The sequence below is a fragment of the Brachyistius frenatus genome, unplaced genomic scaffold (assembly GCF_029030835.1).
Source record: "Brachyistius frenatus isolate BFR_SWC_R1_liver_20210118 unplaced genomic scaffold, ASM2903083v1 Contig_401, whole genome shotgun sequence".
Classification (NCBI taxonomy): domain Eukaryota; kingdom Metazoa; phylum Chordata; class Actinopteri; family Embiotocidae; genus Brachyistius; species Brachyistius frenatus.
The window spans coordinates 142501-167005 of record NW_027211000.1 but is presented as its reverse complement, the minus strand read 5'-3'; the positions used below and the strand labels follow the sequence as shown (position 1 = coordinate 167005).

At 47.4% G+C, this 24505-nt stretch overlaps 3 protein-coding genes and 1 long non-coding RNA gene across 10 annotated transcripts in view; 2 read left to right on the top strand and 2 right to left on the bottom strand.

Annotated features, from left to right (window-relative positions):
• Positions 1-2319: 2319 nt before the first annotated feature.
• Positions 2320-10420, top strand: ift46 (intraflagellar transport 46 homolog (Chlamydomonas)). Its single transcript, XM_069724919.1, has 5 exons — positions 2320-2760; positions 2862-3115; positions 7194-7287; positions 7363-7494; positions 10070-10420. Exons 1-5 carry the CDS (start codon positions 2635-2637, stop codon positions 10418-10420), a joined length of 957 nt encoding a protein of 318 aa, XP_069581020.1. The 5' UTR covers positions 2320-2634.
• Positions 10421-10534: 114 nt separating this feature from the next.
• LOC138636724 (uncharacterized) lies at positions 10535-10823 on the bottom strand. Of its 2 annotated transcripts, none has more exons than XR_011312322.1 (3): positions 10782-10823; positions 10671-10741; positions 10535-10588 (listed from the first exon to the last, which is right to left on the bottom strand). It is a non-coding gene; the product is annotated as an uncharacterized lncRNA (long non-coding RNA). The 2 variants fall into 2 exon arrangements; XR_011312323.1 differs by having other exon boundaries at positions 10543-10621; positions 10662-10741.
• A 1625-nt stretch (positions 10824-12448) lies between these two features.
• On the top strand, positions 12449-20978 carry LOC138636725 (RPA-related protein RADX). 5 transcript variants are annotated; one of them, XM_069724924.1, is made up of 19 exons: positions 12449-12511; positions 13242-13353; positions 13466-13616; positions 13693-13802; positions 14089-14199; positions 14301-14467; positions 14849-15005; positions 15084-15192; positions 16385-16491; positions 16575-16700; positions 18121-18225; positions 18313-18486; positions 18561-18685; positions 18852-19153; positions 19229-19279; positions 19414-19457; positions 19685-19939; positions 20053-20184; positions 20348-20978. In XM_069724924.1, the coding sequence occupies exons 1-19, from the start codon at positions 12455-12457 to the stop codon at positions 20470-20472; spliced, it is 2520 nt and encodes an 839-aa protein (XP_069581025.1). In that variant the 5' UTR covers positions 12449-12454; the 3' UTR covers positions 20473-20978. The 5 variants fall into 5 exon arrangements, with proteins under 5 accessions (XP_069581025.1, XP_069581024.1, XP_069581022.1 ...); XM_069724923.1 differs by having other exon boundaries at positions 13436-13616; positions 16385-16470; XM_069724921.1 differs by having other exon boundaries at positions 13436-13616; positions 19232-19279.
• A 938-nt stretch (positions 20979-21916) lies between these two features.
• Positions 21917-24505, bottom strand: part of LOC138636731 (asialoglycoprotein receptor 1-like) — a 3889-nt gene continuing 1300 nt past the window's right edge. For both annotated transcript variants that reach the window (XM_069724936.1, XM_069724937.1), the window contains 3 exons: positions 22521-22675; positions 22280-22389; positions 21917-22097 (listed from right to left, as the gene is read on the bottom strand). In XM_069724936.1, coding sequence (XP_069581037.1) covers positions 21941-22097; positions 22280-22389; positions 22521-22675 — 422 coding nt within the window. In that variant the 3' untranslated portion in view covers positions 21917-21940. The remainder of the gene's footprint in view (positions 22098-22279; positions 22390-22520; positions 22676-24505) is intronic.

Here is a 24505-nt window from a genome sequence, read left to right as displayed (position 1 = left end):
TATACAGGTGACATGTTGAGACGGGTGTCTTTTATACAGGTGACCAGTTGAGACGGGTGTCTTTTATACAGGTGACCAGTTGAGACGGGTGTCTTTTATACAGGTGACATGTTGAGACGGGTGTCTTTTATACAGGTGACCAGTTGAGACGGGTGTCTTTTATACAGGTGACATGTTGAGACGGGTGTCTTTTATACAGGTGACCAGTTGAGACGGGTGTCTTTTATACAGGTGACATGTTGAGACGGGTGTCTTTTATACAGGTAACCAGTTGAGACGGATGTCTTTTATACAGGTGACATGTTGAGACAGGTGTCTTTTATACAGGTGACATGTTGAGACGGATGTCTTTTATACAGGTGACATGTTGAGACGGGTGTCTTTTATACAGGTAACCAGTTGAGACGGATGTCTTTTATACAGGTGACATGTTGAGACGGGTGTCTTTTATACAGGTGACATGTTGAGACAGGTGTCTTTTATACAGGTGACATGTTGAGACGGATGTCTTTTATACAGGTGACATGTTGAGACGGGTGTCTTTTATACAGGTAACCAGTTGAGACGGATGTCTTTTATACAGGTGACATGTTGAGACGGGTGTCTTTTATACAGGTAACCAGTTGAGACGGATGTCTTTTATACAGGTGACATGTTGAGATTTGGAGAACTTTCTTAAAGCGAGAGGACAAATCTAACCGTCTGTAGGAGACAGAATTCTTGCTCTTCGGAGATCAAATATTTATTTCACAATCAAATGTAAATCATTTCATAACTTTTATATGATTTGATTTTCTGGATGTTTTTTTAATATTCTGTCTTTTTGTTCAAATAAACCTGCATTACAATTCTAACGTTCATTTCTCTGTTGGTGGACAAACTTACAAAATCAGCAAGACATCAAACAATTATTTCCTTCATATAATATAATGTATATAATGCATAATGTAAAATATATATATAATATGAAATAATAAATATAAATGTAATATAAAAGGTGCTTCTGGTCTCCCAGCAGGTCTCAGACATCCTTTGTGTGCACGTTTGGAGTTATAGGACGATGAAGAGTGAGGAAGGTGACTATTGTCCCCCCCCCCCGGTCGGAGCTGACAGGAAACAGCGTTTCCTCCGGATGAGGCGGAGGACTGAAATAACCAGCGCCACACGACGACCTCTGTTCCCTGAGATGTGAGACAAGATGTTCAGAAGTTCTGTGTTTGAATCCAACAGAATTAGAGAGATGATCCGAGCGGCGGACGGAAGCTGTTCGGCTGTGACCTCTGCGGGGCGACCTTCACCATCTCCAGGTCTCCAACGGTCCACCGCCGCGTCCACACCGGGGAGAAACCCTACGGATGTGACCTGTGTGGGAAAACCTTCGCCGGTCAGAGTTCCCTCACCGGACACAAACTCTCACACCGCTGGGACAAAACCTTCACTGCTGAGGGAACATCAGCTGATTCACAGCAAGGACGAGTTTACACCTGTAAACACTGGAGACAAGGATTCACACACACACTACTCCTGGTGCACCACAGACGCACACAGGAGGACAGAGGAGGAGCAGGAGGAGGAGAAGGAGGAACCAACTTAAAACTAATTTTAAGATTGTTTAAACGTATTTTCTTGCTTTAATCTGGATGTTTGAAATCGTTTGTCTGCTTGTTGTCTCAGTTTGTTCAGCATGTTGAATGTTTATCAGTTTATTTCTGAAGGCGTTCATGATGTTCCGTCCAGATTTTAAAGACCTGTTTTTATCATTTTTATTGCAGAAATTCATAATAAACCTGCAGCAGCAGATTCTTTGGTTTCTAAATAAATGTTGTGTTAATAATTAAAGGAATAAGTTTCCCTTTGATCTTTTAAATAAGACTATTTATTCTGTTAAAGACGTGTTGGAAAGATGTTTGTCTTTTTTTTAATTCAAACAGAAATATTTAATGTGTTTTTATTAGTGTGATCAGAATTTAATTTAGAGGATTTCCCCTTCATGATTCAGCTTCTGATCTTTCTCGATAAATTCTAAATGTTCATCCAAGATTGAAGAATAAAAAACTACAAAGATTTTTCATATGATAGGAGAATATCTTGATTTAATTTGCTGCTTTTTACACTGTTTGCTGAGAGTTTTGTTCTAAATAAATCATGTTTTTGGGGAAGAAGCCTCGTGACTGGAACCAGATAATATTCAGAAATCTGAGTTTTATTTGTGGGCTGAACTCTTTCTGACAATAAAAACAGTTTCCTCTCAGTTTGTTGTTTTCGTGGTGTTTTGAACAGGCATCAGCGGAGCCACCTATACCGCGGGGCCCTCATCTGACTACCCATGATGCCCTGCGCGCTCCGTTGCCAGGATGCGGTTCATTTGGCATTTGTTTGGTTAGCTGCTCACAAACACACCGAGAGGTTCCCGGTACACAGCGAGAGGTTCCCGGTACACACCGAGAGGTTCCCGGGTTAGCGGTTTGATGCTAAGTGGCTAATGTTAGCTAAGCGGACAGAAATAATCCGTTAATCGGTTTAAAGTTCAGATAAACGGAGTCCAACATTATCCGGTCTGTTCCAGCTGTTCGATTCTTCTAAATGTTCCGGTAACCCGGTTCTAACCGGAGGTGGAAGAGTGGACCGGGTCCGATGGAGCGGGCTGACCGCGGGAAGGGAGCCCGCCTGCTGAACAACCAGCCGTACGACGAGAGCCTGGAGGTGGAAGGGGAGGGGGGAGGGGCGAGGGGGGGGGAGGGCGTCTGCAGCCGACGTCAGGTGAGATCCTGACGTCACCCGTGACGTCCCGAAGTGCCGCCTGAAAAGTAAACAAACCGGTAAAGTCAGAGTCGGTGGATCAGCTGATTGTTGTCCTGCAGCCTCGCAGGGTTCGGAGTCTGATGTCGGCCAACAGCAGCAGCGACGAGCTCGACGACGACCCCAAACCTCCGAGGAGCAAGGAGCAGGGGGGGGGGAGGAGCAGTCCCAACGAGGAGGAGGAGGACGAGGAGGAGGAGGAGGAGTCTGACGAGGAAGATACAGACGATGCTCCAGAGGGAGCTTACGACCCGGCGGACTACGTTAACCTGCCGGTTAGCACCGAGATCAGAGAGCTGTTCCAGTACATCACACGGTGAGTACACAGTGCACACAGTACTACACAGTACACAGTACATCACACGGGAGTACACAGTACACACAGTACTACACAGTACACAGTACACACAGTACTACACAGTACTACAGTACATCACACGGGAGTACACAGTACACACAGTACTACACAGTACACAGTACACACAGTACTACACAGTACACACAGTACACACAGTACTACACAGTACACAATACACACAGTACTACACAGTACTACAGTACACACAGTACTACACAGTGCTACAGTACATCACACGGGAGTACACAGTACACACAGTACTACACAGTACACACAGTACTACACAGTACTACAGTACATCACACGGTGAGTACACAGTACACACAGTACTACAGTACTACACAGTACACACAGTACTACACAGTACACAGTACTACACAGTACTACAGTACATCACACGGTGAGTACACAGTACACACAGACTACAGTACTACACAGTACACACAGTACTACACAGTACACAGTACTACAGTACATCACACGGTGAGTACACAGTACACACAGTACTACACAGTACACACAGTACTAAACAGTACACAGTACACAGTACTACAGTACACGGTGAGTACACAGTACACACAGTACTACACACTACACAGTACGACAGTACATCACACGGTGAGTACACAGTACACACAGTACTACACAGTACACAGTACTACACAGTACTACAGTACATCACACGGTGAGTACACAGTACGCACAGTACTACACAGTACATCACACGGGGAGTACACAGTACACACAGTACACACAGTACTACACAGTACACAGTACACACAGTACTACACAGTACTACACAGTTCTACAGTACATCACACGGTGAGTACACAGTACACACAGACTACAGTACTACACAGTACACACAGTACTACACAGTACACAGTACTACACAGTACTACAGTACATCACACGGTGAGTACACAGTACACACAGTACACAATACACACAGTACTACACAGTACTACAGTACATCACACGGTGAGTACACAGTACACACAGTACTACACAGTACTACAGTACATCACACGGGAGTACACAGTACACACAGTACTACACAGTACACAGTACACACAGTACACACAGTACTACACAGTACTACAGTACATCACACGGTGAGTACACAGTACTACACAGTACACACAGTACTACACAGTACACAGTACTACACAGTACTACAGTACATCACACGGTGAGTACACAGTACACACAGACTACAGTACTACACAATACACACAGTACTACACAGTACACAGTACTACACAGTACTACAGTACATCACACGGTGAGTACACAGTACACACAGTACTACACAGTACACACAGTACTAAACAGTACACAGTACTACACAGTACTACAGTACATCACACGGGAGTACACAGTACACACAGTACTACACAGTACACAGTACTACACAGTACTACAGTACATCACACGGTGAGTACACAGTACACACAGTACTACACAGTACACAGTACACACGGTGAGTACACAGTACACACAGTACTACACAGTACACAGTACACACAGTACACAGTACACACAGTACTACACAGTACTACAGTACATCACACGGTGAGTACACAGTACACACAGTACTACAGTACTACACAGTACACACAGTACTACACAGTACTACAGTACATCACACGGTGAGTACACAGTACACACAGTACACAATACACACAGTACTACACAGTACTACAGTACATCACACGGGAGTACACAGTACACACAGTACTACACAGTACACACAGTACTACAGTACATCACACGGTGAGTACACAGTACACACAGTACTACACAGTACACACAGTACTACACAGTACACAGTACTACACAGTACTACAGTACATCACACGGTGAGTACACAGTACACACAGACTACAGTACTACACAGTACACAGTACTACACAGTACTACAGTACATCACACGGTGAGTACACAGTACACACAGTACTACACAGTACACACAGTACTAAACAGTACACAGTACTACACAGTACTACAGTACATCACACGGTGAGTACACAGTACACACAGTACTACACAGTACACAATACACACAGTACACAGTACTACACACACACACAGTACTACACACAGTACTACACAGTATACATCACACGGGGTACACAGTACACACAGTACACACAGTACTACACACGGGAGTATACACACAGTACTACACAGTACTACAGTACATCACACGGTGAGTACACAGTACACACAGTACTACACAGTACTACAGTACATCACACGGGAGTACACAGTACACACAGTACTACACACTACACAGTACACACAGTACTACACAGTACTACAGTACATCACACGGTGAGTACACAGTACACACAGTACTACACAGTACACAATACACACAGTACTACAGTACATCACACGGGAGTACACAGTACACACAGTACACAGTACACACAGTACTACACAGTACACAGTACACACGGTGAGTACACAGTACACACAGTACTACAGTACTACACAGTACACAGTACTACACAGTACTACAGTACATCACACGGTGAGTACACAGAACACACAGTACACACAGTACTACACAGTACACAGTACACACAGTACTACAGTACATCACACGGTGAGTACACAGTACACACAGTACTACACAGTACTACAGTACATCACACGGTGAGTACACAGTACACACAGTACTACACAGTACACACAGTACTACAGTACACAGTACACAGTACACACAGTACACAGTACATCACACGGTGAGTACACAGTACTACACACAGTACCACACAGTACTACACACAGTACCACACAGTACTACACAGTACACAGTACATCACACGGTGAGTACACAGTACTACACAGTACCACACACAGTACACAGTACATCACACGGTGAGTACACACAGTACTAAAGAGTACACAGTACATCACACTGAGTACACACAGTACTACACATAGTACACAGTACATCACATGGTGAGTACACACAGTACTACAGAGTACACAGTACATCACACGGTGTGTACACACAGTACTACACAGTACATCACCGTACCACACACAGTACATCACACGGTGTGTACACACAGTACTACACAGTACATCACCGTACCACACACAGTACATCACACGGTGAGTACACACAGTACTACACAGTACTACACAGTACACAGTGCATCACACGGTGAGTACACAGTACTACACACAGTACACAGTACATCACACGGTGAGTACACACAGTACTACACAGTACTACACACGGTGAGTACACACAGTATTACACAGTACTACACACAGTACATCACACGGTGAGTACACACAGTACTACACAGTACATCACACGGTGAGTACACACAGTACTACACACAGTACACAGTACTACACAGTACATCACACGGTGAGTACACAGTACTACACAGTACACAGTACATCACATGGTGAGTACACACAGCACTACACACAGTGCACAGTACTACACAGTACATCACACGGTGAGTACACACAGTACACACAGTACTACACAGTACATCACACGTGAGTGCACACAGTACACACAGTACTACACAGTACTACACACAGTACACAGTACATCATACGGTGAGTACACAGTACATCATACGGTGAGTACACAGTACTACACAGTACACAGTACATCACACGGTGAGTACACAGTACTACACACAGTACACAGTACATCACACAGTGAGTACACACAGTACTACACAGTACTACACACGGTGAGTACACACAGTATTACACAGTACTACACACAGTACATCACACGGTGAGTACACAGTACTACACAGTACTACACAGTACATCACACGGTGAGTACACATTACTACACACAGTACATCACGCGGTGAGTACACAGTACATCACGGTGACTACACAGTACTACACAGTACATCACACCGTGAGTACACAGTACCACACACAGTACACAGTACATCACACGGTGAGTACACAGTACTACACAGAGTACACAATAAGTTCTGGTCCAGGCCCGTCCTCAGACCTGTCCTCTGTGTGTCCTCAGGTACTGTCCTCAGTCCGTGGATCTGGACCACAGCCTGAGACCGTTCATCCCAGACTTCATCCCCGCTGTGGGAGACATCGACGCCTTCCTGAAGGTACAGACCTCTCTGAATAACAGGACACGCCCCCTTATCTGTTTGACCTCTGACCTCACTGTCTGTGGCGTTCAGGTGCCGAGGCCGGACGATAAAGAGGACGGTCTGGGACTGCTGGTTCTGGACGAGCCCAGTGTGAAACAATCGGACCCCACGGTGCTGTCGTTGTGGCTGTCAGAGGAGACCAAGCAGCACGGAGCCACCGAGGTACACACACCTGGACACATACCTGGACACATACACACACCTGGACACACACCTGGACACATACACACACCTGGACACATACACACACCTGGACACATATCTGGACTCATACACACACCTGGACACACACCTGGACACATACCTGGACTCACACACACCTGGACACATACACACACCTGGACACATACACACACCTGGACACATACCTGGACTCATACACACACCTGGACTCATACACACACCTGGACACACACCTGGACACATACCTGGACACATACACACACCTGGACACACACACACACACACACACACACACACACACACACACACACACACACACACACACACACACACACCTGGACACATACACACACCTGGACACACACCTGGACTCATACACACACCTGGACACATACCTGGACACATACACACACCTGGACACACACACACACACACACACACACACACACACACACACACACACACACACACACACACACACACACACACACACACACACACACACACACACCTGGACACACACACACACCTGGACACGTACACACACCTGGACACATACACACACACCTGGACTCATACACACATCTGGACACACACCTGGACACATACACACACCTGGACACATTCACACCTGGACACACACCTGTCTCTCTCATCGTGTCTCTGATCGTGTCTCTGAACATGTCTCTCATCGTGTCTCTGAACACGTCTCTCATCGTGTTTCTCATTGTGTCTCTGAACATGTCTCTTGTTGTGTCTCTGATCGTGTCTCTCATCGTGTCTCTGATTGTGTCTCTCATCGTGTCTCTGATCGTGTCTCTCATCGTGTTTCTCATCGTGTCTCTGATCGTGTCTCTCATCGTGTCTCTGAACGTGTCTCTGATCGTGTCTCTGAACGTGTCTCTCATCGTGTCTCTGATCGTGTTTCTTATCGTGTCTCTCATCGTGTCTTTGAACGTGTCTCTGATCGTGTCTCATCGTGTCTCTGAACGTGTCTCTCATCGTGTCTCTCATCGTTTTTCTCATCGTGTCTCTCATCGTGTCTCTCATCGTGTCTCTCATCGTGTTTCTTATCGTGTCTCTCATCGTGTCTCTGAACGTGTCTCTGATCGTGTCTCTCATCGTGTCTCTGATCGTGTCTCTCATCGTGTCTCTGAACGTGTCTCTGATCGTGTCTCTCATCGTGTCTCTGATCGTGTCTCTTATCGTGTCTCTCATCGTGTCTCTGATCGTGTCTCTCATCGTGTCTCTGAACGTGTCTCTCATCGTGTCTCTGATCGTGTTTCTTATCGTGTCTCTCATCGTGTCTCTGATCGTGTTTCTCATCGTGTCTCTCATCGTGTCTCTGAACGTGTCTCTGATGGGTGTCTCTCATCGTGTCTCTGAACGTGTCTCTCATCGTGTCTCTGAACGTGTCTCTGATCGTGTCTCTGATCGTGTTTCTTATCGTGTCTCTCATCGTGTCTCTCATCGTGTCTCTGATCGTGTCTCTGAACGTGTCTCTCATCGTGTCTCTTATCGTGTCTCTCATCGTGTCTCTGAACGTGTCTCTCATCGTGTCTCTGAACGTGTCTCTGATCGTGTCTCTCATCGTGTCTCTGATCGTGTCTCTCATCGTGTCTCTCATCGTGTGTCTGATTGTGTTTCTTATCGTGTCTCTCATCGTGTCTCTGAACGTGTCTCTCATCGTGTCTCTGATCGTGTCTCTCATCGTGTCTCTGATCATGTTTCTTATCGTGTCTCTCATCGTGTCTCTGATCGTGTCTCTTATCGTGTCTCTCATCGTGTCTCTGAACGTGTCTCTGATCGTGTCTCTTATCGTGTCTCTCATCGTGTCTCTGAACGTGTCTCTGATCGTGTCTCTGAACGTGTCTCTGATCGTGTCTCTCATCGTGTCTCTGATTGTGTTTCTTATCGTGTCTCTCATCGTGTCTCTGAACGTGTCTCTCATCGTGTCTCTGATCGTGTCTCTCATCGTGTCTCTGATCGTGTTTCTTATCGTGTCTCTCATCGTGTCTCTGATTGTGTTTCTTATCGTGTCTCTCATCGTGTCTCTGAACGTGTCTCTGATCGTGTCTCATCGTGTCTCTGATCGTGTCTCTCATCGTGTCTCTGATCATGTTTCTTATCGTGTCTCTCATCGTGTCTCTGATCGTGTCTCTTATCGTGTCTCTCATCGTGTCTCTGAACGTGTCTCTGATCGTGTCTCTTATCGTGTCTCTCATCGTGTCTCTGAACGTGTCTCTGATCGTGTCTCTGAACGTGTCTCTGATCGTGTCTCTCATCGTGTCTCTGATTGTGTTTCTTATCGTGTCTCTCATCGTGTCTCTGAACGTGTCTCTCATCGTGTCTCTGATCGTGTCTCTCATCGTGTCTCTGATCGTGTTTCTTATCGTGTCTCTCATCGTGTCTCTGATTGTGTTTCTTATCGTGTCTCTCATCGTGTCTCTGAACGTGTCTCTGATCGTGTCTCATCGTGTCTCTGATCGTGTCTCTGAACGTGTCTCTCATCGTGTCTCTGATCGTGTCTCTCATCGTGTCTCTGTGTCCTCAGCTGAAGAAGGTGACGAGCGTCCCCGGTCCTCAGTCCAACCCTCGTGCGGTGGACAGGTGGGTGGAGAGCATCGGCGCGCTGCACCGCTCCAAACCTGCGGCCAGCGTCCAGTACGGCCGTCCGATGCCGGACATCGACAGCCTGATGCAGGAGTGGCCGGTGGAGCTGGAGGAGCTGCTGCTGCGCCTGCAGCTGCCGGCTGCTCGTCTCCACTGCAGCCTGCAGCTCTACACCGACATCATCTGCAGCCTGATGGACATCCCGGTCTACAGCAGGGTCGCCTCTCTGCACCTGCTCTTCAGCCTCTACCTGGAGTTCAGAGACTCCCAGCACTTCACCCGCCGGGCCTAGAGACACCTGGAGACACCTGCAGGACCTAGAGACACACCTGCTGGAGCTAGATACACACCTGCAGGACCTAGAGACACCTGCAGGACCTAGAGACACACCTGCAGGACCTAGAGACACCTGCAGGACCTAGAGACACACCTGCAGGACCTAGAGACACACCTGCTGGACCTAGAGACACACTTGCAGGACCGAGAGACACACCTGCAGGAGCTAGAGACACTTGCAGGACGTAGAGACACACCTGCTGGACCTAGAGACACACCTGCTGGAGCTAGATACACACCTGCAGGACCTAGAGACACCTGCAGGACCTAGAGACACCTGCAGGACCTAGAGACACACCTGCAGGACCTAGAGACACACCTGCTGGACCTAGAGACACACTTGCAGGACCGAGAGACACACCTGCTAGACCTAGAGGCACACCTGCAGAACCTAGAGACACACCTGCAGGAGCTAGAGACACACTTGCAGGAGCTAGAGACACACTTGCAGGACCTAGAGACACTTGCAGGACCTAGAGACACACCCGCAGGACCTAGAGACACACCCGCAGGACCTAGAGACACACTTGCAGGAGCTAGAGACACACTTGCAGGACCTAGAGACACTTGCAGGACCTAGAGACACACCCGCAGGACCTAGAGACACTTGCAGAACCTAGAGACACACCCGCAGGACCTAGAGACACTTGCAGGACCTAGAGACACACTTGTAGGACGTAGAGACACACCTGCTGGACGTAGAGACACCTGCTGGACCTAGAGACACACCTGCTGGACCTAGAGACACCTGCAGGACCTAGAGACACACTTGCAGGACGTAGAGACACACCTGCTGGACCTAGAGACACACCTGCAGGACCTAGAGACACACCTGCAGGACCTAGAGACACTTGCAGGACCTAGAGACACACCTGCTGGACTTAGAGACACACCTGCAGGACCTAGACACATCTGCAGGACCTAGAGATGGACGGCGCTTCGTTACAGGCCTTGTGTTTGTCTCCTTATGTCCACATCGTGGACATCAACGTGTCCATCTGTCTCTACACACTTTAATAAAGTAAAGATACATGAATGTGTGAAATGTCCCTTTAAACCTTCATGTTGCGACTCGTGGACGCCAGTGGGGATGTCATGTTCCCAGGCTGGAGGACAGACATCATGTCCCCAGGCTGGAGGACAGACAGCAGAGGAAACGGAGACATCACAAAGTGAGCAGGTGTGAAATCCTCAGAAAGCAAATTAGTTACTCGTTCACCTCGCTGCAGCTGCTTTTACTTTGACACTCCAGCTTCCTGTTCACCTCACTGCAGCTGCTTTTACTTTGACACTCCAGCTTCCTGTTCACCATACTGCAGCTGCTTTTACTTTGACACTCCAGCTTCCTGTTCACCTCACTGCAGCTGCTTTTACTTTGACACTCCAGCTTCCTGATCACCTCACTCCAGCTGCTTTTACTTTGACACTCCAGCTTCCTGTTCACCTCACTGCAGTTGCTTTTACTTTGACACTCCAGCTTCCTGTTCACTGTGTTTACTTTGAGAAAGTTGCATCCAGAAAAGATTTCTTGGTTGAATGTTCACCTGCTGAAGACTGAACTCTGACCTGCAGTTTATCAGGTAAACAAAATAACGAATATTTAAAAACATGAAACAAGATAATATTAAATAAAACATCAAGAACATAAATTTAGTCAAATAATGTTAAATAAAATTGAAAATATTTTAAAACAAAAAACTAGTACAATAATATTAAATACAAAATTTAAAAAAACAAGATTATTAAATTAATATTAAAATGAAATAGAGAATATTTAAAACAAATTATAAAACTATTAAATAACAAAAAATATTGTAAAATAATAGTATTTAAAATGATTTAAAAACATGTATTATTCTAAACTAATAAAACAAACACTTTTACTGTCTATGATCATAAGAATAGATAAATATTAATTTAATATAAAAATAAAAACCGCACATCTGATTGTTTCTCCCACAATGCACTGCACTGTTATTGTTGGTCCAACATGGCGGCTGCTGGCTGCGTCTTCCTCAGAACCCTGACCCGGTCCGGACCCAGCAAGGTGTGCCTGAACCGTTTCATTACCCCGGTGTGCATCTTTCTGATCACTGCGATTTATCGGTGATGTAGCAGGCGCGTGAGGGTGACCGGGCAGCACGTGCAGACTGGTTAAAGCTGCGGGTCTCCATCAGCTCCTCTGCCCGGGCTGCTGCCTCCGCCTCCGCCTCCACCTCCACCTCCACCCGAACCCCGGAATCAAACCGTCCACCGAACTCCGTTCAAATATCTGCCGGTTAACGTCGCTGTGCTCCTCGGCGGGAAAGTGTCTCCTGCTAAGTTCAGTTCGCGATGTTTTCTGAGGCTGAGCATTCAAACCGTCGGTTCTGCTCTGAACGTGAAACCGGTCGATGTTCGGACGCTCTTACCACAGACTGTTCATATGAACCACGTTGTATTAGCCACGAAATACGACAACTTTAAATTCACAGATATTTGAATGGACTCTGGTGCGACAGAAGTCCTCCTCGCAGCTCTGCCGGATCAGTAGATGATTAATTGAAACTTGATTGTTTTTGTTTGTTTTCTTGTTTCTATTTTGTCCTCACAAATATAATTCCCATCTTTATTTGTCATAATTTACAAAGTACGTTGGAGCGTGTAAATACCAACATGTATGTAGAGTGAGACATGTAAGACATACATACACACATCCACCTCCATCAAGATGTGTTTTATAAACTCGTCTTCGTCTCAGGACGTGGACAGTTTACGGTCTGTCTCTTGTGTGGCAGCCGTCTCCGTCCTGTCCGGTGGTCTGCAGGGACTTCCTGTCCGTGGTGGACCTGCAGCGGTACACCAGAGACCAGGGCTCCCCGGTCTACTTCCCCCAGGCCGTCCTCACCGGTCAGAGACACACTTGGACATGAGGGGACAGACTGCTGTCCATTGGTCTGTTTGTTGTTGTTGACCTGTTGGCCATCTCCAGGTGACGACCTGTATGACGTCACGCTGACAGATGGGGACTGCCGGCTGCGGGTGACTCTGGATCCGGGTCTGAACCGGCTGGTGGAGCAGGGCGTCCTGTGGCCCGGGTCCACGCTGAGGAACGCCACCTTCGGCGCCGCCATGACCGCGCAGCTCCCAGACGGCCCTGGGGACAGAGACAGGTGAGGACCGGCGAGGACAGGTGAGCGAGGAGTCTGTGATGTCATCAGACGGGCTGACTGTCTCCTCCTCCTGCAGCTACAGACTGCTGAGCCTGGAGGTCCAAGAAGCAGCGCCAGGGGCCGCCGGGGGCAGGAGGTCTGACACCTGGGACTCTCTGCCCTGGTTCAGATCCTTGGAGCCGACAGGTAAGAGGGCGGGGACTGTCAGAGCAGCAGAACGGTGTGTGAGCAGCTCCTGCCTGCAGTGCATCATGGGTAATCAGTCAAACGTCACTGATCACTGAGACACTGAAGGAAACTTAAAATCAGACAGATTCTCAGGCAGCTTCTGAACTGTGTTTCTCTGGAGCTTTATTCTGAAAGGACCTCACAAATGATACAAACAGGAAGTGGAAGTGGATTCTGAACATGCTGTGAATCTCCTCTCTGAGTGACTGACTTCCTGTTGTTGATTGATGTATTGATCCGGTAGGTCCTCTGAGAGCCAATCGGAGTGTGTTCCTCCCGCTGTGGAACAATGTGGACTCCAGTGGGGAAGTGTGGAGGGAAGCTCCGCCCACTGAGGAGGAGGAGGAGGAGGGAGGTACCTTCCTCCCCATCACGGCCTAAAGATCAGTAGACAACAAATTTAACAAAATAAAAGGGAACGTGTTGGAAGCTTTTATTTTGAATGTGTGTTGTCAGGACGACGGCCTGCCGTCACCGTGTCGGACCTGCGGGACTCCTTCATGTCTGGTTGCCGTGACGTCACCAGGGGCACCGTGCATCGTCAGCTCATAGTCCGCGTCGTCAATAAGTCCCACCTGATGTATTTTGGGAGGACGGACAAGAACTGTGAGTGTCCATATAAGGTCAGTGAACGCATCATCAGTCTGTGGACAACAAATGATGCTAGAAAAACAAACGGACAGTGAAGAACCCGCCCTGTCTGTCTGTCTCTGTCTCTCTCTGTCTCTGTCTCTGTCTGTCTGTCTCTGTCTCTCTCTCTCTGTCTGTCTGTCTCTCTCTCTGTCTCTGTCTGTCTCGCTCTCTCTGTCTCTCTGTCTGTCTGTCTGTCTCTCCCTCTGTCTCTCTCTGTCTCTCTGTCTGTCTCTCTGTCTCTTGTCTGTCTGTCTCTCTCTCTCTCTCTCTCTGTCTGTCTCTCTGTCTCTTGTCTGTCTCTCTCTCTGTCTCTGTCTGTCTCTCTCTCTCTCTCTCTCTCTCTGTCTGTCTCTCCGTCTGTCTCCGTCCAGGTGGTGTTGGAGGTGTGTGACTGGACAGGAAGTGTGTGTGCGGTGTTCTGGAACAGTGTGTGTGTCAACTGGTATCGCCGTCTGAAGCCCGGTGACATCATCAGCCTGAGACGCTACCGGGTGAAACAGCATTACCAGGCGAGGCCAGATGACATAGGTACCCAGCTGATCAACCACCTGTTGTGTTCACCTGAGCTGGTTTATGGACCGACTCATCACTCTGTCTTTTGTCCAGAGATCAGCGTGAACAGCAGAAATCCTGCTGCACAGATACGTCTTCTCCCAGAATCCTCTGTTTCTCCTGAGCATGTACCACCTGGACCCACCTACAGCTTCTCCAGCAGGTAAGGGTCTTCATCATCCAAAGGGTCTTCATCATCCAAAGGGTCTTCATCATCCAAAGGGTCTTCATCATCCAAAGGGTCTTCATTATCCAAAGGGTCTTCATAATCCAAAGGGTCTTCATCATCCAGAGGGTCTTCATCATCCAGAGGGTCTTCATTATCCAAAGGGTCTTCATCATCCAAAGGGTCTTCATCATCCAAAGGGTCTTCATCATCCAGAGGGTCTTCATAATCCAAAGGGTCTTCATCATCCAAAGGGTCTTCATCATCCAGAGGGTCTTCATTATCCAAAGGGTCTTCATAATCCAAAGGGTCTTCATTATCCAAAGGGTCTTCATAATCCAAAGGGTCTTCATCATCCAGAGGGTCTTCATCATCCAGAGGGTCTTCATAATCCAAAGGGTCTTCATAATCCAGAAGGGTCTTCATAATCCAAAGGGTCTTCATTATCCAAAGGGTCTTCATAATCCAAAGGGTCTTCATCATCCAAAGGGTCTTCATCATCCAGAGGGTCTTCATCATCCAAAGGGTCTTCATCATCCAAAGGGTCTTCATCATCCAGAGGGTCTTCATAATCCAAAGGGTCTTCATCATCCAAAGGGTCTTCATCATCCAGAGGGTCTTCATCATCCAGAGGGTCTTCATAATCCAAAGGGTCTTCATAATCCAAAGGGTCTTCATAATCCAAAGGGTCTTCATCATCCAGAGGGTCTTCATAATCCAAAGGGTCTTCATAATCCAGACGGGTCTTCATCATCCAGAGGGTCTTCATTATCCAAAGGGTCTTCATAATCCAAAGGGTCTTCATAATCCAAAGGGTCTTCATTATCCAAAGGGTCTTCATTATCCAAAGGGTCTTCATAATCCAAAGGGTCTTCATAATCCAGAAGGGTCTTCATCATCCAAAGGGTCTTCATTATCCAAAGGGTCTTCATAATCCAAAGGGTCTTCATCATCCAGAGGGTCTTCATTATCCAAAGGGTCTTCATAATCCAAAGGGTCTTCATTATCCAAAGGATCTTCATAATCCAAAGGGTCTTCATCATCCAGAGGGTCTTCATTATCCAAAGGGTCTTCATAATCCAAAGGGTCTTCATCATCCAAAGGGTCTTCATCATCCAAAGGGTCTTCATAATCCAGAAGGGTCTTCATCTCTCTCCCTACTCTCTTTCTCTCTCTCGCTCTCTCTCAGTAAGGAGCTCCTCGACCATCGTCATGACGCTGTGTGTGATGTCATCGGCCTGCTGACATTCTCGGGACGATCGGAGCGAATCAGGAGTAAAGGCGACGGTTACCACGGTAACCTTATATATTGATCATGAAATGGTTTGTTGGTTCTTTTTTTAACATCAAGTAATCTGCTTGTGTCTTTAAACTGGCAGATGGCAGAGGGGCGGAGCTTCTGGAGTATCGCTGGCTGCAATTGGAGGACGGAACCAGTGATCAGCCAATCATGGTGAAGCTCTTCCCCACATCCCAACCTGAAACCCACATTAAGCTCCTCCCACGTGAGTCACACCAATAAACAAACTGCTCATGTTTGAATATTAACAAGCGCCTGCTTGAATATTAACATGCGCATGTTTCAGTATTAACGAGCGCATGTTTGAATATTAACGAGCGCCTGTTTGAATATTAACGAGCGCATGTTTGAATATTAACGAGCGCCTGTTTGAATATTAACGAGCGCATGTTTGAATATTAACGAGCGCCTGTTTCAATATTAACGAGCGCCTGTTTCAATATTAACATGCGCATGTTTGAATATTAACGAGCACCTGTTTGAATATTAAGAAGCGCCTGTTTGAATATTAACGAGCGCATGTTTGAATATTAAGAAGCGCCTGTTTGAATATTAACGAGCACCTGTTTGAATATTAAGAAGCGCCTGTTTGAATATTAACGAGCGCATGTTTGAATATTAACGAGCACCTGTTTGAATATTAAGAAGCGCCTGTTTGAATATTAACGAGCGCCTGTTTCAATATTAACATGCGCATGTTTGAATATTAACGAGCACCTGTTTGAATATTAAGAAGCGCCTGTTTGAATATTAACGAGCGCATGTTTGAATATTAACGAGCGCCTGTTTCAATATTAACGAGCGCCTGTTTCAATATTAACATGCGCATGTTTGAATATTAACGAGCACCTGTTTGAATATTAAGAAGCGCCTGTTTGAATATTAACGAGCGCATGTTTGAATATTAACAAGCGCGTTTCAATATTAACGAACGCATGTTTGAATATTAACATGCGCATGTTTGAATATTAACGAGCGCCTGTTTCAATATTAACATGCGCATGTTTGAATATTAACGAGCACCTGTTTGAATATTAACACGCACATGTTTGAATATTAACGAGCGCCTGTTTGAATATTAACGAGCACCTGTTTGAATATTAACGAGCACCTGTTTGAATATTAAGAAGCGCCTGTTTGAATATTAACAGGTGCATGTTTGAATATTAGCGAGCGCCTGTTTGAATATTAACATGCACATGTTTGAATATTAACGAGCACCTGTTTGAATATTAACGAGCACCTGTTTGAATATTAAGAAGCGCCTGTTTGAATATTAACAGGTGCATGTTTCAATATAAACGAGCGCCTGTTTGAAAATTAACATGCGCATGTTTCAATATTAACGAGCACCTGTTTCAATATTAACAGGTGCATGTTTCAGTATTAACGAGCGCCTGTTTGAATATTAAGAAGCGCCTGTTTGAATATTAACGAGCGCCTGTTTGAATATTAACATGCGCATGCTTGAATATTAACGAGAGCCTGTTTCAATATTAACGAGCGCCTGTTTCAATATTAACGAGCGCCTGTTTGCTATATATTTATATATTAGATAGATAATTACTTTATTAATCCCACAAGGGGAAATGTTTTCGCTACGTTAACGAGGCGTCCGTCTGCAGTGTCGGTGGTTGTTTGTACCAGACTGAAGCTGATCAGAGCTGCAGATCAAAGCCCCGCCTCCTTCCACCTGACAAACACTACATACACACAGGTGTACTGCACAGGTATGTCAGCAGCATTTCCTCCCTCTGACCCCCCCACTGCTTGCCAGTGTGCTTCACTGTTCTCTCTCCTGATTGGTCGGCCGGCAGGACTGGGGCACCACTCGGAGATGAGCTACCGTAAGCTCCGCCCCGTGCGACAGTTCCTGCAGTGGCTGAGGAGCCAGGATGACGGACAGGTGCTGGGCAGGGCTCTGATTGGAGGTTTCTTGATCCACCCGCCTCCTCCCGTCTCTTTGGAGACGTTCATGAAGGACCGGAGAGGTCAGCTGACGGGGACCTGAGGTCTGGAGTCTGTTACCTGAAACAGCCAATGAGAACAGTCGATGTCGTTACAGGTGAGCCGGGTTTCCTGCGAGGGGCGGAGCTAAAGAGGGAGCTGGAGAGGCTCTATTACCGGGAGCGACGCAGCTTCTGCATCCAGGCAACCATTACCATGGTGACCTACAGCCTCAAAGGAGAGGTAACCACACACACACCCACCTTTATGTTATTTAGATTTAAATGTGTGTTTGTATAAAAGTGACCAATTAAAAACAAGCCTGAATGCAGATGCCCATATATGGTACATCCTGCTCCTCCTCCTCCGATCAGTCAGGTGACCTGACGCCTCCTCATGTCTCCTGCAGGAGGAGCACTGTTTGTTCTGGACAGACCAAGCTTCATCTCTCTGCTCCTCCTCCTCCCTCCCGCTCCTCTCCCCTCACCCTTCCTCTTCCCTCTGCTCCTCCTCCCTCCTGCTCCCTTCCCCTCATTGGTTCCGACGTCATCCCTCCCCCTTCCCTGCCCCTCCTCCCCCGTCCTCCCTCTGCTCTGCCTCCTCTTCCCCCCTCCGGCCACCCTCCACCCTTCATTGGTTCAGACCTCCCCTCACCTCCTCCTCCTCGGCCGTCGGTCGGTCAACGCCTCCCTCTGTGGACCTCGGACCGCGGTGAGATTTCACGATCCATTGTTAGATTACTGAGCACGCTCAGAGTGTGACCTGTGCATCGACTTCCTGTTTCAGCAGGAAGTCGTGCAAGAGGAAGCAGCCGCCGCCTGAGAGTCCAAAGAAGAGGTCAGTGACCAAAGAACGTCTCCTGTCCGATCCGTCCGTCCACCAGTCAGAGCGCAGACAGTGACATCACTCTGCTGTCAATCAAACTGTCAGTTACAGAAGCTCAGGAGGCCCATTTTGTTTTCTGTGTCCAGACATCCGTCAGTCACGCTGCAGCCGGACCAGAACCACGACACCGGTGGGTCTGAGACGGGAAACAACACCTGTCAATCAAACAAGTTTGTCTTCACCTCCACCAAGGAGGACGTGTTTTCTCTTCGTTCGTTTGTTTGTTTGTCAGAAGGATGTCATAAAAACTAGCGGCACAATTTTCCTGAAACTTGGTAGAATAAATAAACCCACCTCACAGATGACCTCTGACCTCAGGGTCCCCACATGTGATGTAAGCCCACCGTGTGTCTGCAGTGATTCTGTTCGAGGCCTCGATGGAGTTTCTAGTAAACAACAATGATGACGACGACGATGATGATGAAGACACCTCGTCCTTCGTCACCGCCCCCCTCCTGCCTGCTTGCCCGCCCGTCACCGTGGAGACGTTGCCAATGCGTTACGACCACGCCCGCAAGGAGGAGCAGGCGGCCGCCGTGGCGATGGGAGGGAGGGAGGCACCTGGGAGGTCTGACTCCGCCCACGAGAGCTACTACACACTGAGGCTGAGAGGTACACACACACATCTGCAAAGATTTGATGAAGGATAAGCCCCGCCCTCTTTAGGAGGCGGGGCAGAAACAGATGTTTGATCAACAACTGAATCAACGTCCGTCTCCTTTCAGCGCTGTCGGACGGTGTCTCCGTCCACGCCGTCTTCCTCCCCTCCTCCCCCCCACTCCTCCCTCACGCTAACACCTGGACCTCCATCTTATCACACGGAGCCTTCTCCTCACACACACCTCCACCCTCACCAGGTCAGTACACACACACACACACACACACACACACACACACACACACACACACACACACACACACACACACACACACACACACACACACACACACACACACACACACACATCAGGTCAGTACACACACTCTCTCACTCACCCTCTACAAATGTCTCTCTGATAGCTGATCTCATCTCCGTGGCCGGCCAGCTGTCCAATCAGAGGCTGGTGTGCGTGCTGGAGGCGTGTCACCTGGGCGGAGCCTCCACTGAAGTGGTTCTGAGTCGAGCGTTTCATCTGAGTGACTGATGGTTCTGTTGAACTACTTCCTGTCTGGATGTTGGGAGTTATTTTGAACTTGAAACTGTTCCGTTCGCAGTTCTTTGCTGTTTTATTGGAACTCTTTACAAACTACAGTGTAATTCATTTTTATGTAAAGAACAGCGTGTGTTTAATGACACGCGTGTTGCAGGGCTCATGTACCGAAGGATGGCCGCCGGTATCAGTTCAGATCGGCACACAGCTTCTCGGAGGTGTTTTGTTTGTAGCAGCGTAGCGTTAGCAACCAGTCCAATGACATGAAGAGGTCAAAGGTCGTCGCTGGTTCAGGGGTCAAAGCTTTCATATGGGTTGAATAAAAGGCAACTGGATGTTCTGGTCCACGGGGAGTTGTGGGGACCTTGGTGCTATTCCTGCTTCACGGCTCCCCGTCGTGATGAAAGCTGCGTTCTGCTGCTCCAGCTGGAACGGCTGGTTGTCGTGGACGTTGTGTTCCTGTTCCTCTGAACTGTTCCTGAATAAACGCCATCTGCTGAGTTTCTGTCGTCTCTCACCTTCATGGAAACTCTCCTCTAAACCAGCTGTAGTTTTACCACGAGGACATCTTCCTGTGCGGCGCTGCATTACCGCGGCGCCCCACCAGGCGTCGCTAACGGTGACTCAGAGTGGTTAAATAGATAAATAGTTCCTGAACGTATCACGGTGACGAACACGGAGGATCAACGACCTTCATGAGGAAGAATTCGGAGTCTCTTCATCACCACGGCAACGTGACCGCAGGTACGTCAACATCTGTGATGTCACCGTGGAAACCTGATTAAACCAACATTAATAATCAGCCTCGTTCTTTGCATCAGATTTTAGGACAAATGTTTGGAGAATAAAATCTTCAACACGACGCTCATGTTGCCATGTTGGAGAAGGCTGTTGCCATGGCGACACGGTTCAGGTGGTTCAGTTAGCGTTCTCCTCAGAAGGTCCAACAGAACTCGGTGTTGACAGTCTGACTCTGAAAACCCAGCTGGTCTCTCCTGACCTGACGATCCTTCTTCGGTCTTGGACAGTGAAGCTCCGCCCCTCTTGAAACGTGATGTCATCATCCTCGCCGGCTCGTCGCTTCATCGGCGGAGACTTTCTGAACATTTTGAGGGTCTCTGATGACCGTTTACAGACACGTTAAAACCAGGAAGGACTCTGCGATGGAAATCACTGCATGGGCTCAGGAACACTCGGCGGTCTCTGTTTGTTTTAAACAAACAGACTGTTTCTCTGCTCCGGTTTCAGATTTCCACAGTGACATCACAGATGTTGACGTACCTGCGGTCACGTTGCCGTGGTGATGAAGAGACTGAATTCTTCCTCATGGAGGTCGTTGATCCTCCGTATTCGTCACCGTGATGCGTTCAGGAACTCTCTGAACTGAATCGAGTGTCGTACACACACACACCCACACACAGCAGACGGACCAGTTGAGTTGTCATCACACTGTTTAATGAGCTCATCCCCGCTGGCTGTGTTTCTGGCAGATGTAGCGCAGCCTGGTGGAGCAGTGCAGGTCATTGAGCCGCCCGTCGTGATGCAGGTGAGCGCAGTCCTCGTCTCCGGGCCCGAGGCCATGTCTGGTCCAGGCGTCGGGCTGTCCGGGTAACCAGCGCCTGGTAACCATAGAAACGCACAGGTAAACCATCAACGCACTCCATGACGACAAGTCCTGACAATCCTAAAATGTCCCTGCAGACACGTCCGCTTTGGAAAAGGTCCACACAGTTCTGGACCCACCGACCGGGACCACAGACAGACAGACAGACAGACAGACAGAGGCTGTGTCTCAGCCCACCTCCGGTTCATGACGTACGGCGTCCGGTTGACCCACTCCCACTTCCCCGTCCTCTCATCAGTCAGACCCACCCAGTAGAAGGTACCCGTGGTATGATGGATCACAAAGTCCTGGTCCAGAGAGACAGGACGAGGAGGACAGATGGGACAGACAGACAGACAGGAAGTCAGTACTGGTCACCATGTTGTAGACCAGCTGGGCGACCCGTGGGACGGACAGACAGACAGACGGGTTGTCTCACCCACTCCTCGTCCGTCACCATGATCACCAGGTGAGCCTCGTGGCCGTTGCACCAGTCTCTGGCGTCGTTCCAGGCCAAAGGCGTCCGGCTGAAGAAGTAACAGCTGGAGCCAAAACTGTCCCAACCGATAGAACAGCAGCCGTCCACCGAAGAGCCTGACGGACAGAGAGACAGACAGACACGGACAGAGAGAGAGACAGAGACGGACAGAGATATGTACAGGTCAGTGGACGCAGACAGACAGACAGACAGACGGGAATATCTGTTAGACAGCTCCGTGAGTCTGGACGCACAGCTGACTGTTGGACCAGAGGAACATCAGAGGCTGGTTTAGAACTGGTTTAGATTTGGTTTAGGACTTGTTTTAGACCTGGTTTAGGACTGGTTTTAGATCTGGTTTAGACCTGGTTTAGGACTCGTTTTAAACCTGTTTTAGATCTGGTTTTAGATCTGGTTTCGGACTATTTTAGACCTGGTTTGGATCTGGTTTTAGACTTGGTTTAGATCTGGTTTAGGACTGGTTTTAGATCTGATTTTAGATGTGGTTTAGATCTGGTTGAGATCTGTTTTAGACCTGGTTTCAGACCTGGTTTAGATCTGTTTTTTGACCTGGGTTAGATCTGGTTTAGGACTGATTTTAGACCTGGTTTAGATCTGGTTTTAGATCTGGTTTAGATCTGTTTTTAGATGTTTTAGACCTGGTTTAGATCTGGTTTAGACCTGCGTTAGATCTGGTTTACAACTGTTTTTATACCTGGTTTAGATCTGGTTTGGGACTATTTTAGACCTGGTTTAGGACTGGTTTTAAACCTGGTTTAGATCTGGTTTAGATCTGTTTTAGGACTGGTTTTAGGCCTGGTTTAGACCTATGTTTAGGACTGGTTTTAGACCTGGGTTAGATCTGGCTTAGGACTGGTTTTAGACCTGGTTTAGGACTGGTTTTAGACCTGGTTTAGGACTGGTTTTAGATGTGGTTTAGATCTGTTTTAGACCTGGTTTTAGACCTGGGTTAGATCGGGTTTAGGACTAGTTTTAGACCTGGGTTAGATCTGGTTTACAACTGTTTTTATACCTGGTTTAGAGCTGATTTGGGACTATTTTAGACCTGGTTTAGATCTGGTTTAGGACTGGTTTTAAACCTGGTTTAGACCTATGTTTAGGACTGGTTTTAGACCTGGGTTAGATTTGGTTTAGGACTTGTTTTAGACCTGGTTTAGGACTCGTTTTAAACCTGTTTTAGATCTGGTTTTAGACTGGTTTAGATCTGGTTTTGGACTATTTTAGACCTGGTTTGGATCTGGTTTTAGACTTGGTTTAGATCTGGTTTAGGACTGGTTTTAGATGTGGTTTAGATCTGGTTGAGATCTGTTTTAGACCTGGTTTCAGACCTGGTTTAGATCTGTTTTTTGACCTGGTTTTCGACCTGGGTTAGATCTGGTTTAGGACTGATTTTAGACCTGGTTTAGATCTGGTTTAGACCTGCGTTAGATCTGGTTTACAAATGTTTTTATACCTGGTTTAGATCTGGTTTGGGACTATTTTAGACCTGGTTTAGATCTGGTTTAGGACTGGTTTTAAACCTGGTTTAGATCTGGTTTAGATCTGTTTTAGGACTGGTTTTAGACCTGGTTTAGACCTATGTTTAGGACTGGGGTTAGATCTGGCTTAGGACTGGTTTTAGACCTGGTTTAGGACTGGTTTTTAGATCTGGTTTTAGATGTGGTTTAGATGTGGTTTAGACCTGGTTTTAGACCTGAGTTAGATCTGGTTTAGGACTGGTTTTAGACCTGGGTTAGATCTGGTTTACAACTGTTTTTGTACCTGGTTTAGATCTGGTTTGGGACTATTTTAGATCTGGTTTAGGACTGGTTTTAGACCTGGGTTAGATCTGGTTTAGGACTGGTTTTAGACCTGGTTTAAATCTGGTTTAGATCTGGTTTAGACCTGGTTTAGATCTGGTTTAGGACTGGTTTTAGACCTGTATA

Coding starts and splice junctions, on each gene's coding strand:
- ift46 (XM_069724919.1), top strand. CDS start 2,635: ATGGAGCGGGCTGACCGCGGGAAGGGAGCCCGCCTGCTGAACAACCAG. Junction 2,761..2,861: donor GCGTCTGCAGCCGACGTCAG/GTGAGATCCTGA, acceptor GTTGTCCTGCAG/CCTCGCAGGGTTCGGAGTCT. Junction 7,288..7,362: donor ACATCGACGCCTTCCTGAAG/GTACAGACCTCT, acceptor TGTGGCGTTCAG/GTGCCGAGGCCGGACGATAA.
- LOC138636725 (XM_069724920.1), top strand. CDS start 12,455: ATGGCGGCTGCTGGCTGCGTCTTCCTCAGAACCCTGACCCGGTCCGGA. Junction 19,458..19,684: donor GGACCAGAACCACGACACCG/GTGGGTCTGAGA, acceptor GTGTGTCTGCAG/TGATTCTGTTCGAGGCCTCG. Junction 19,940..20,052: donor CTACACACTGAGGCTGAGAG/GTACACACACAC, acceptor GTCTCCTTTCAG/CGCTGTCGGACGGTGTCTCC.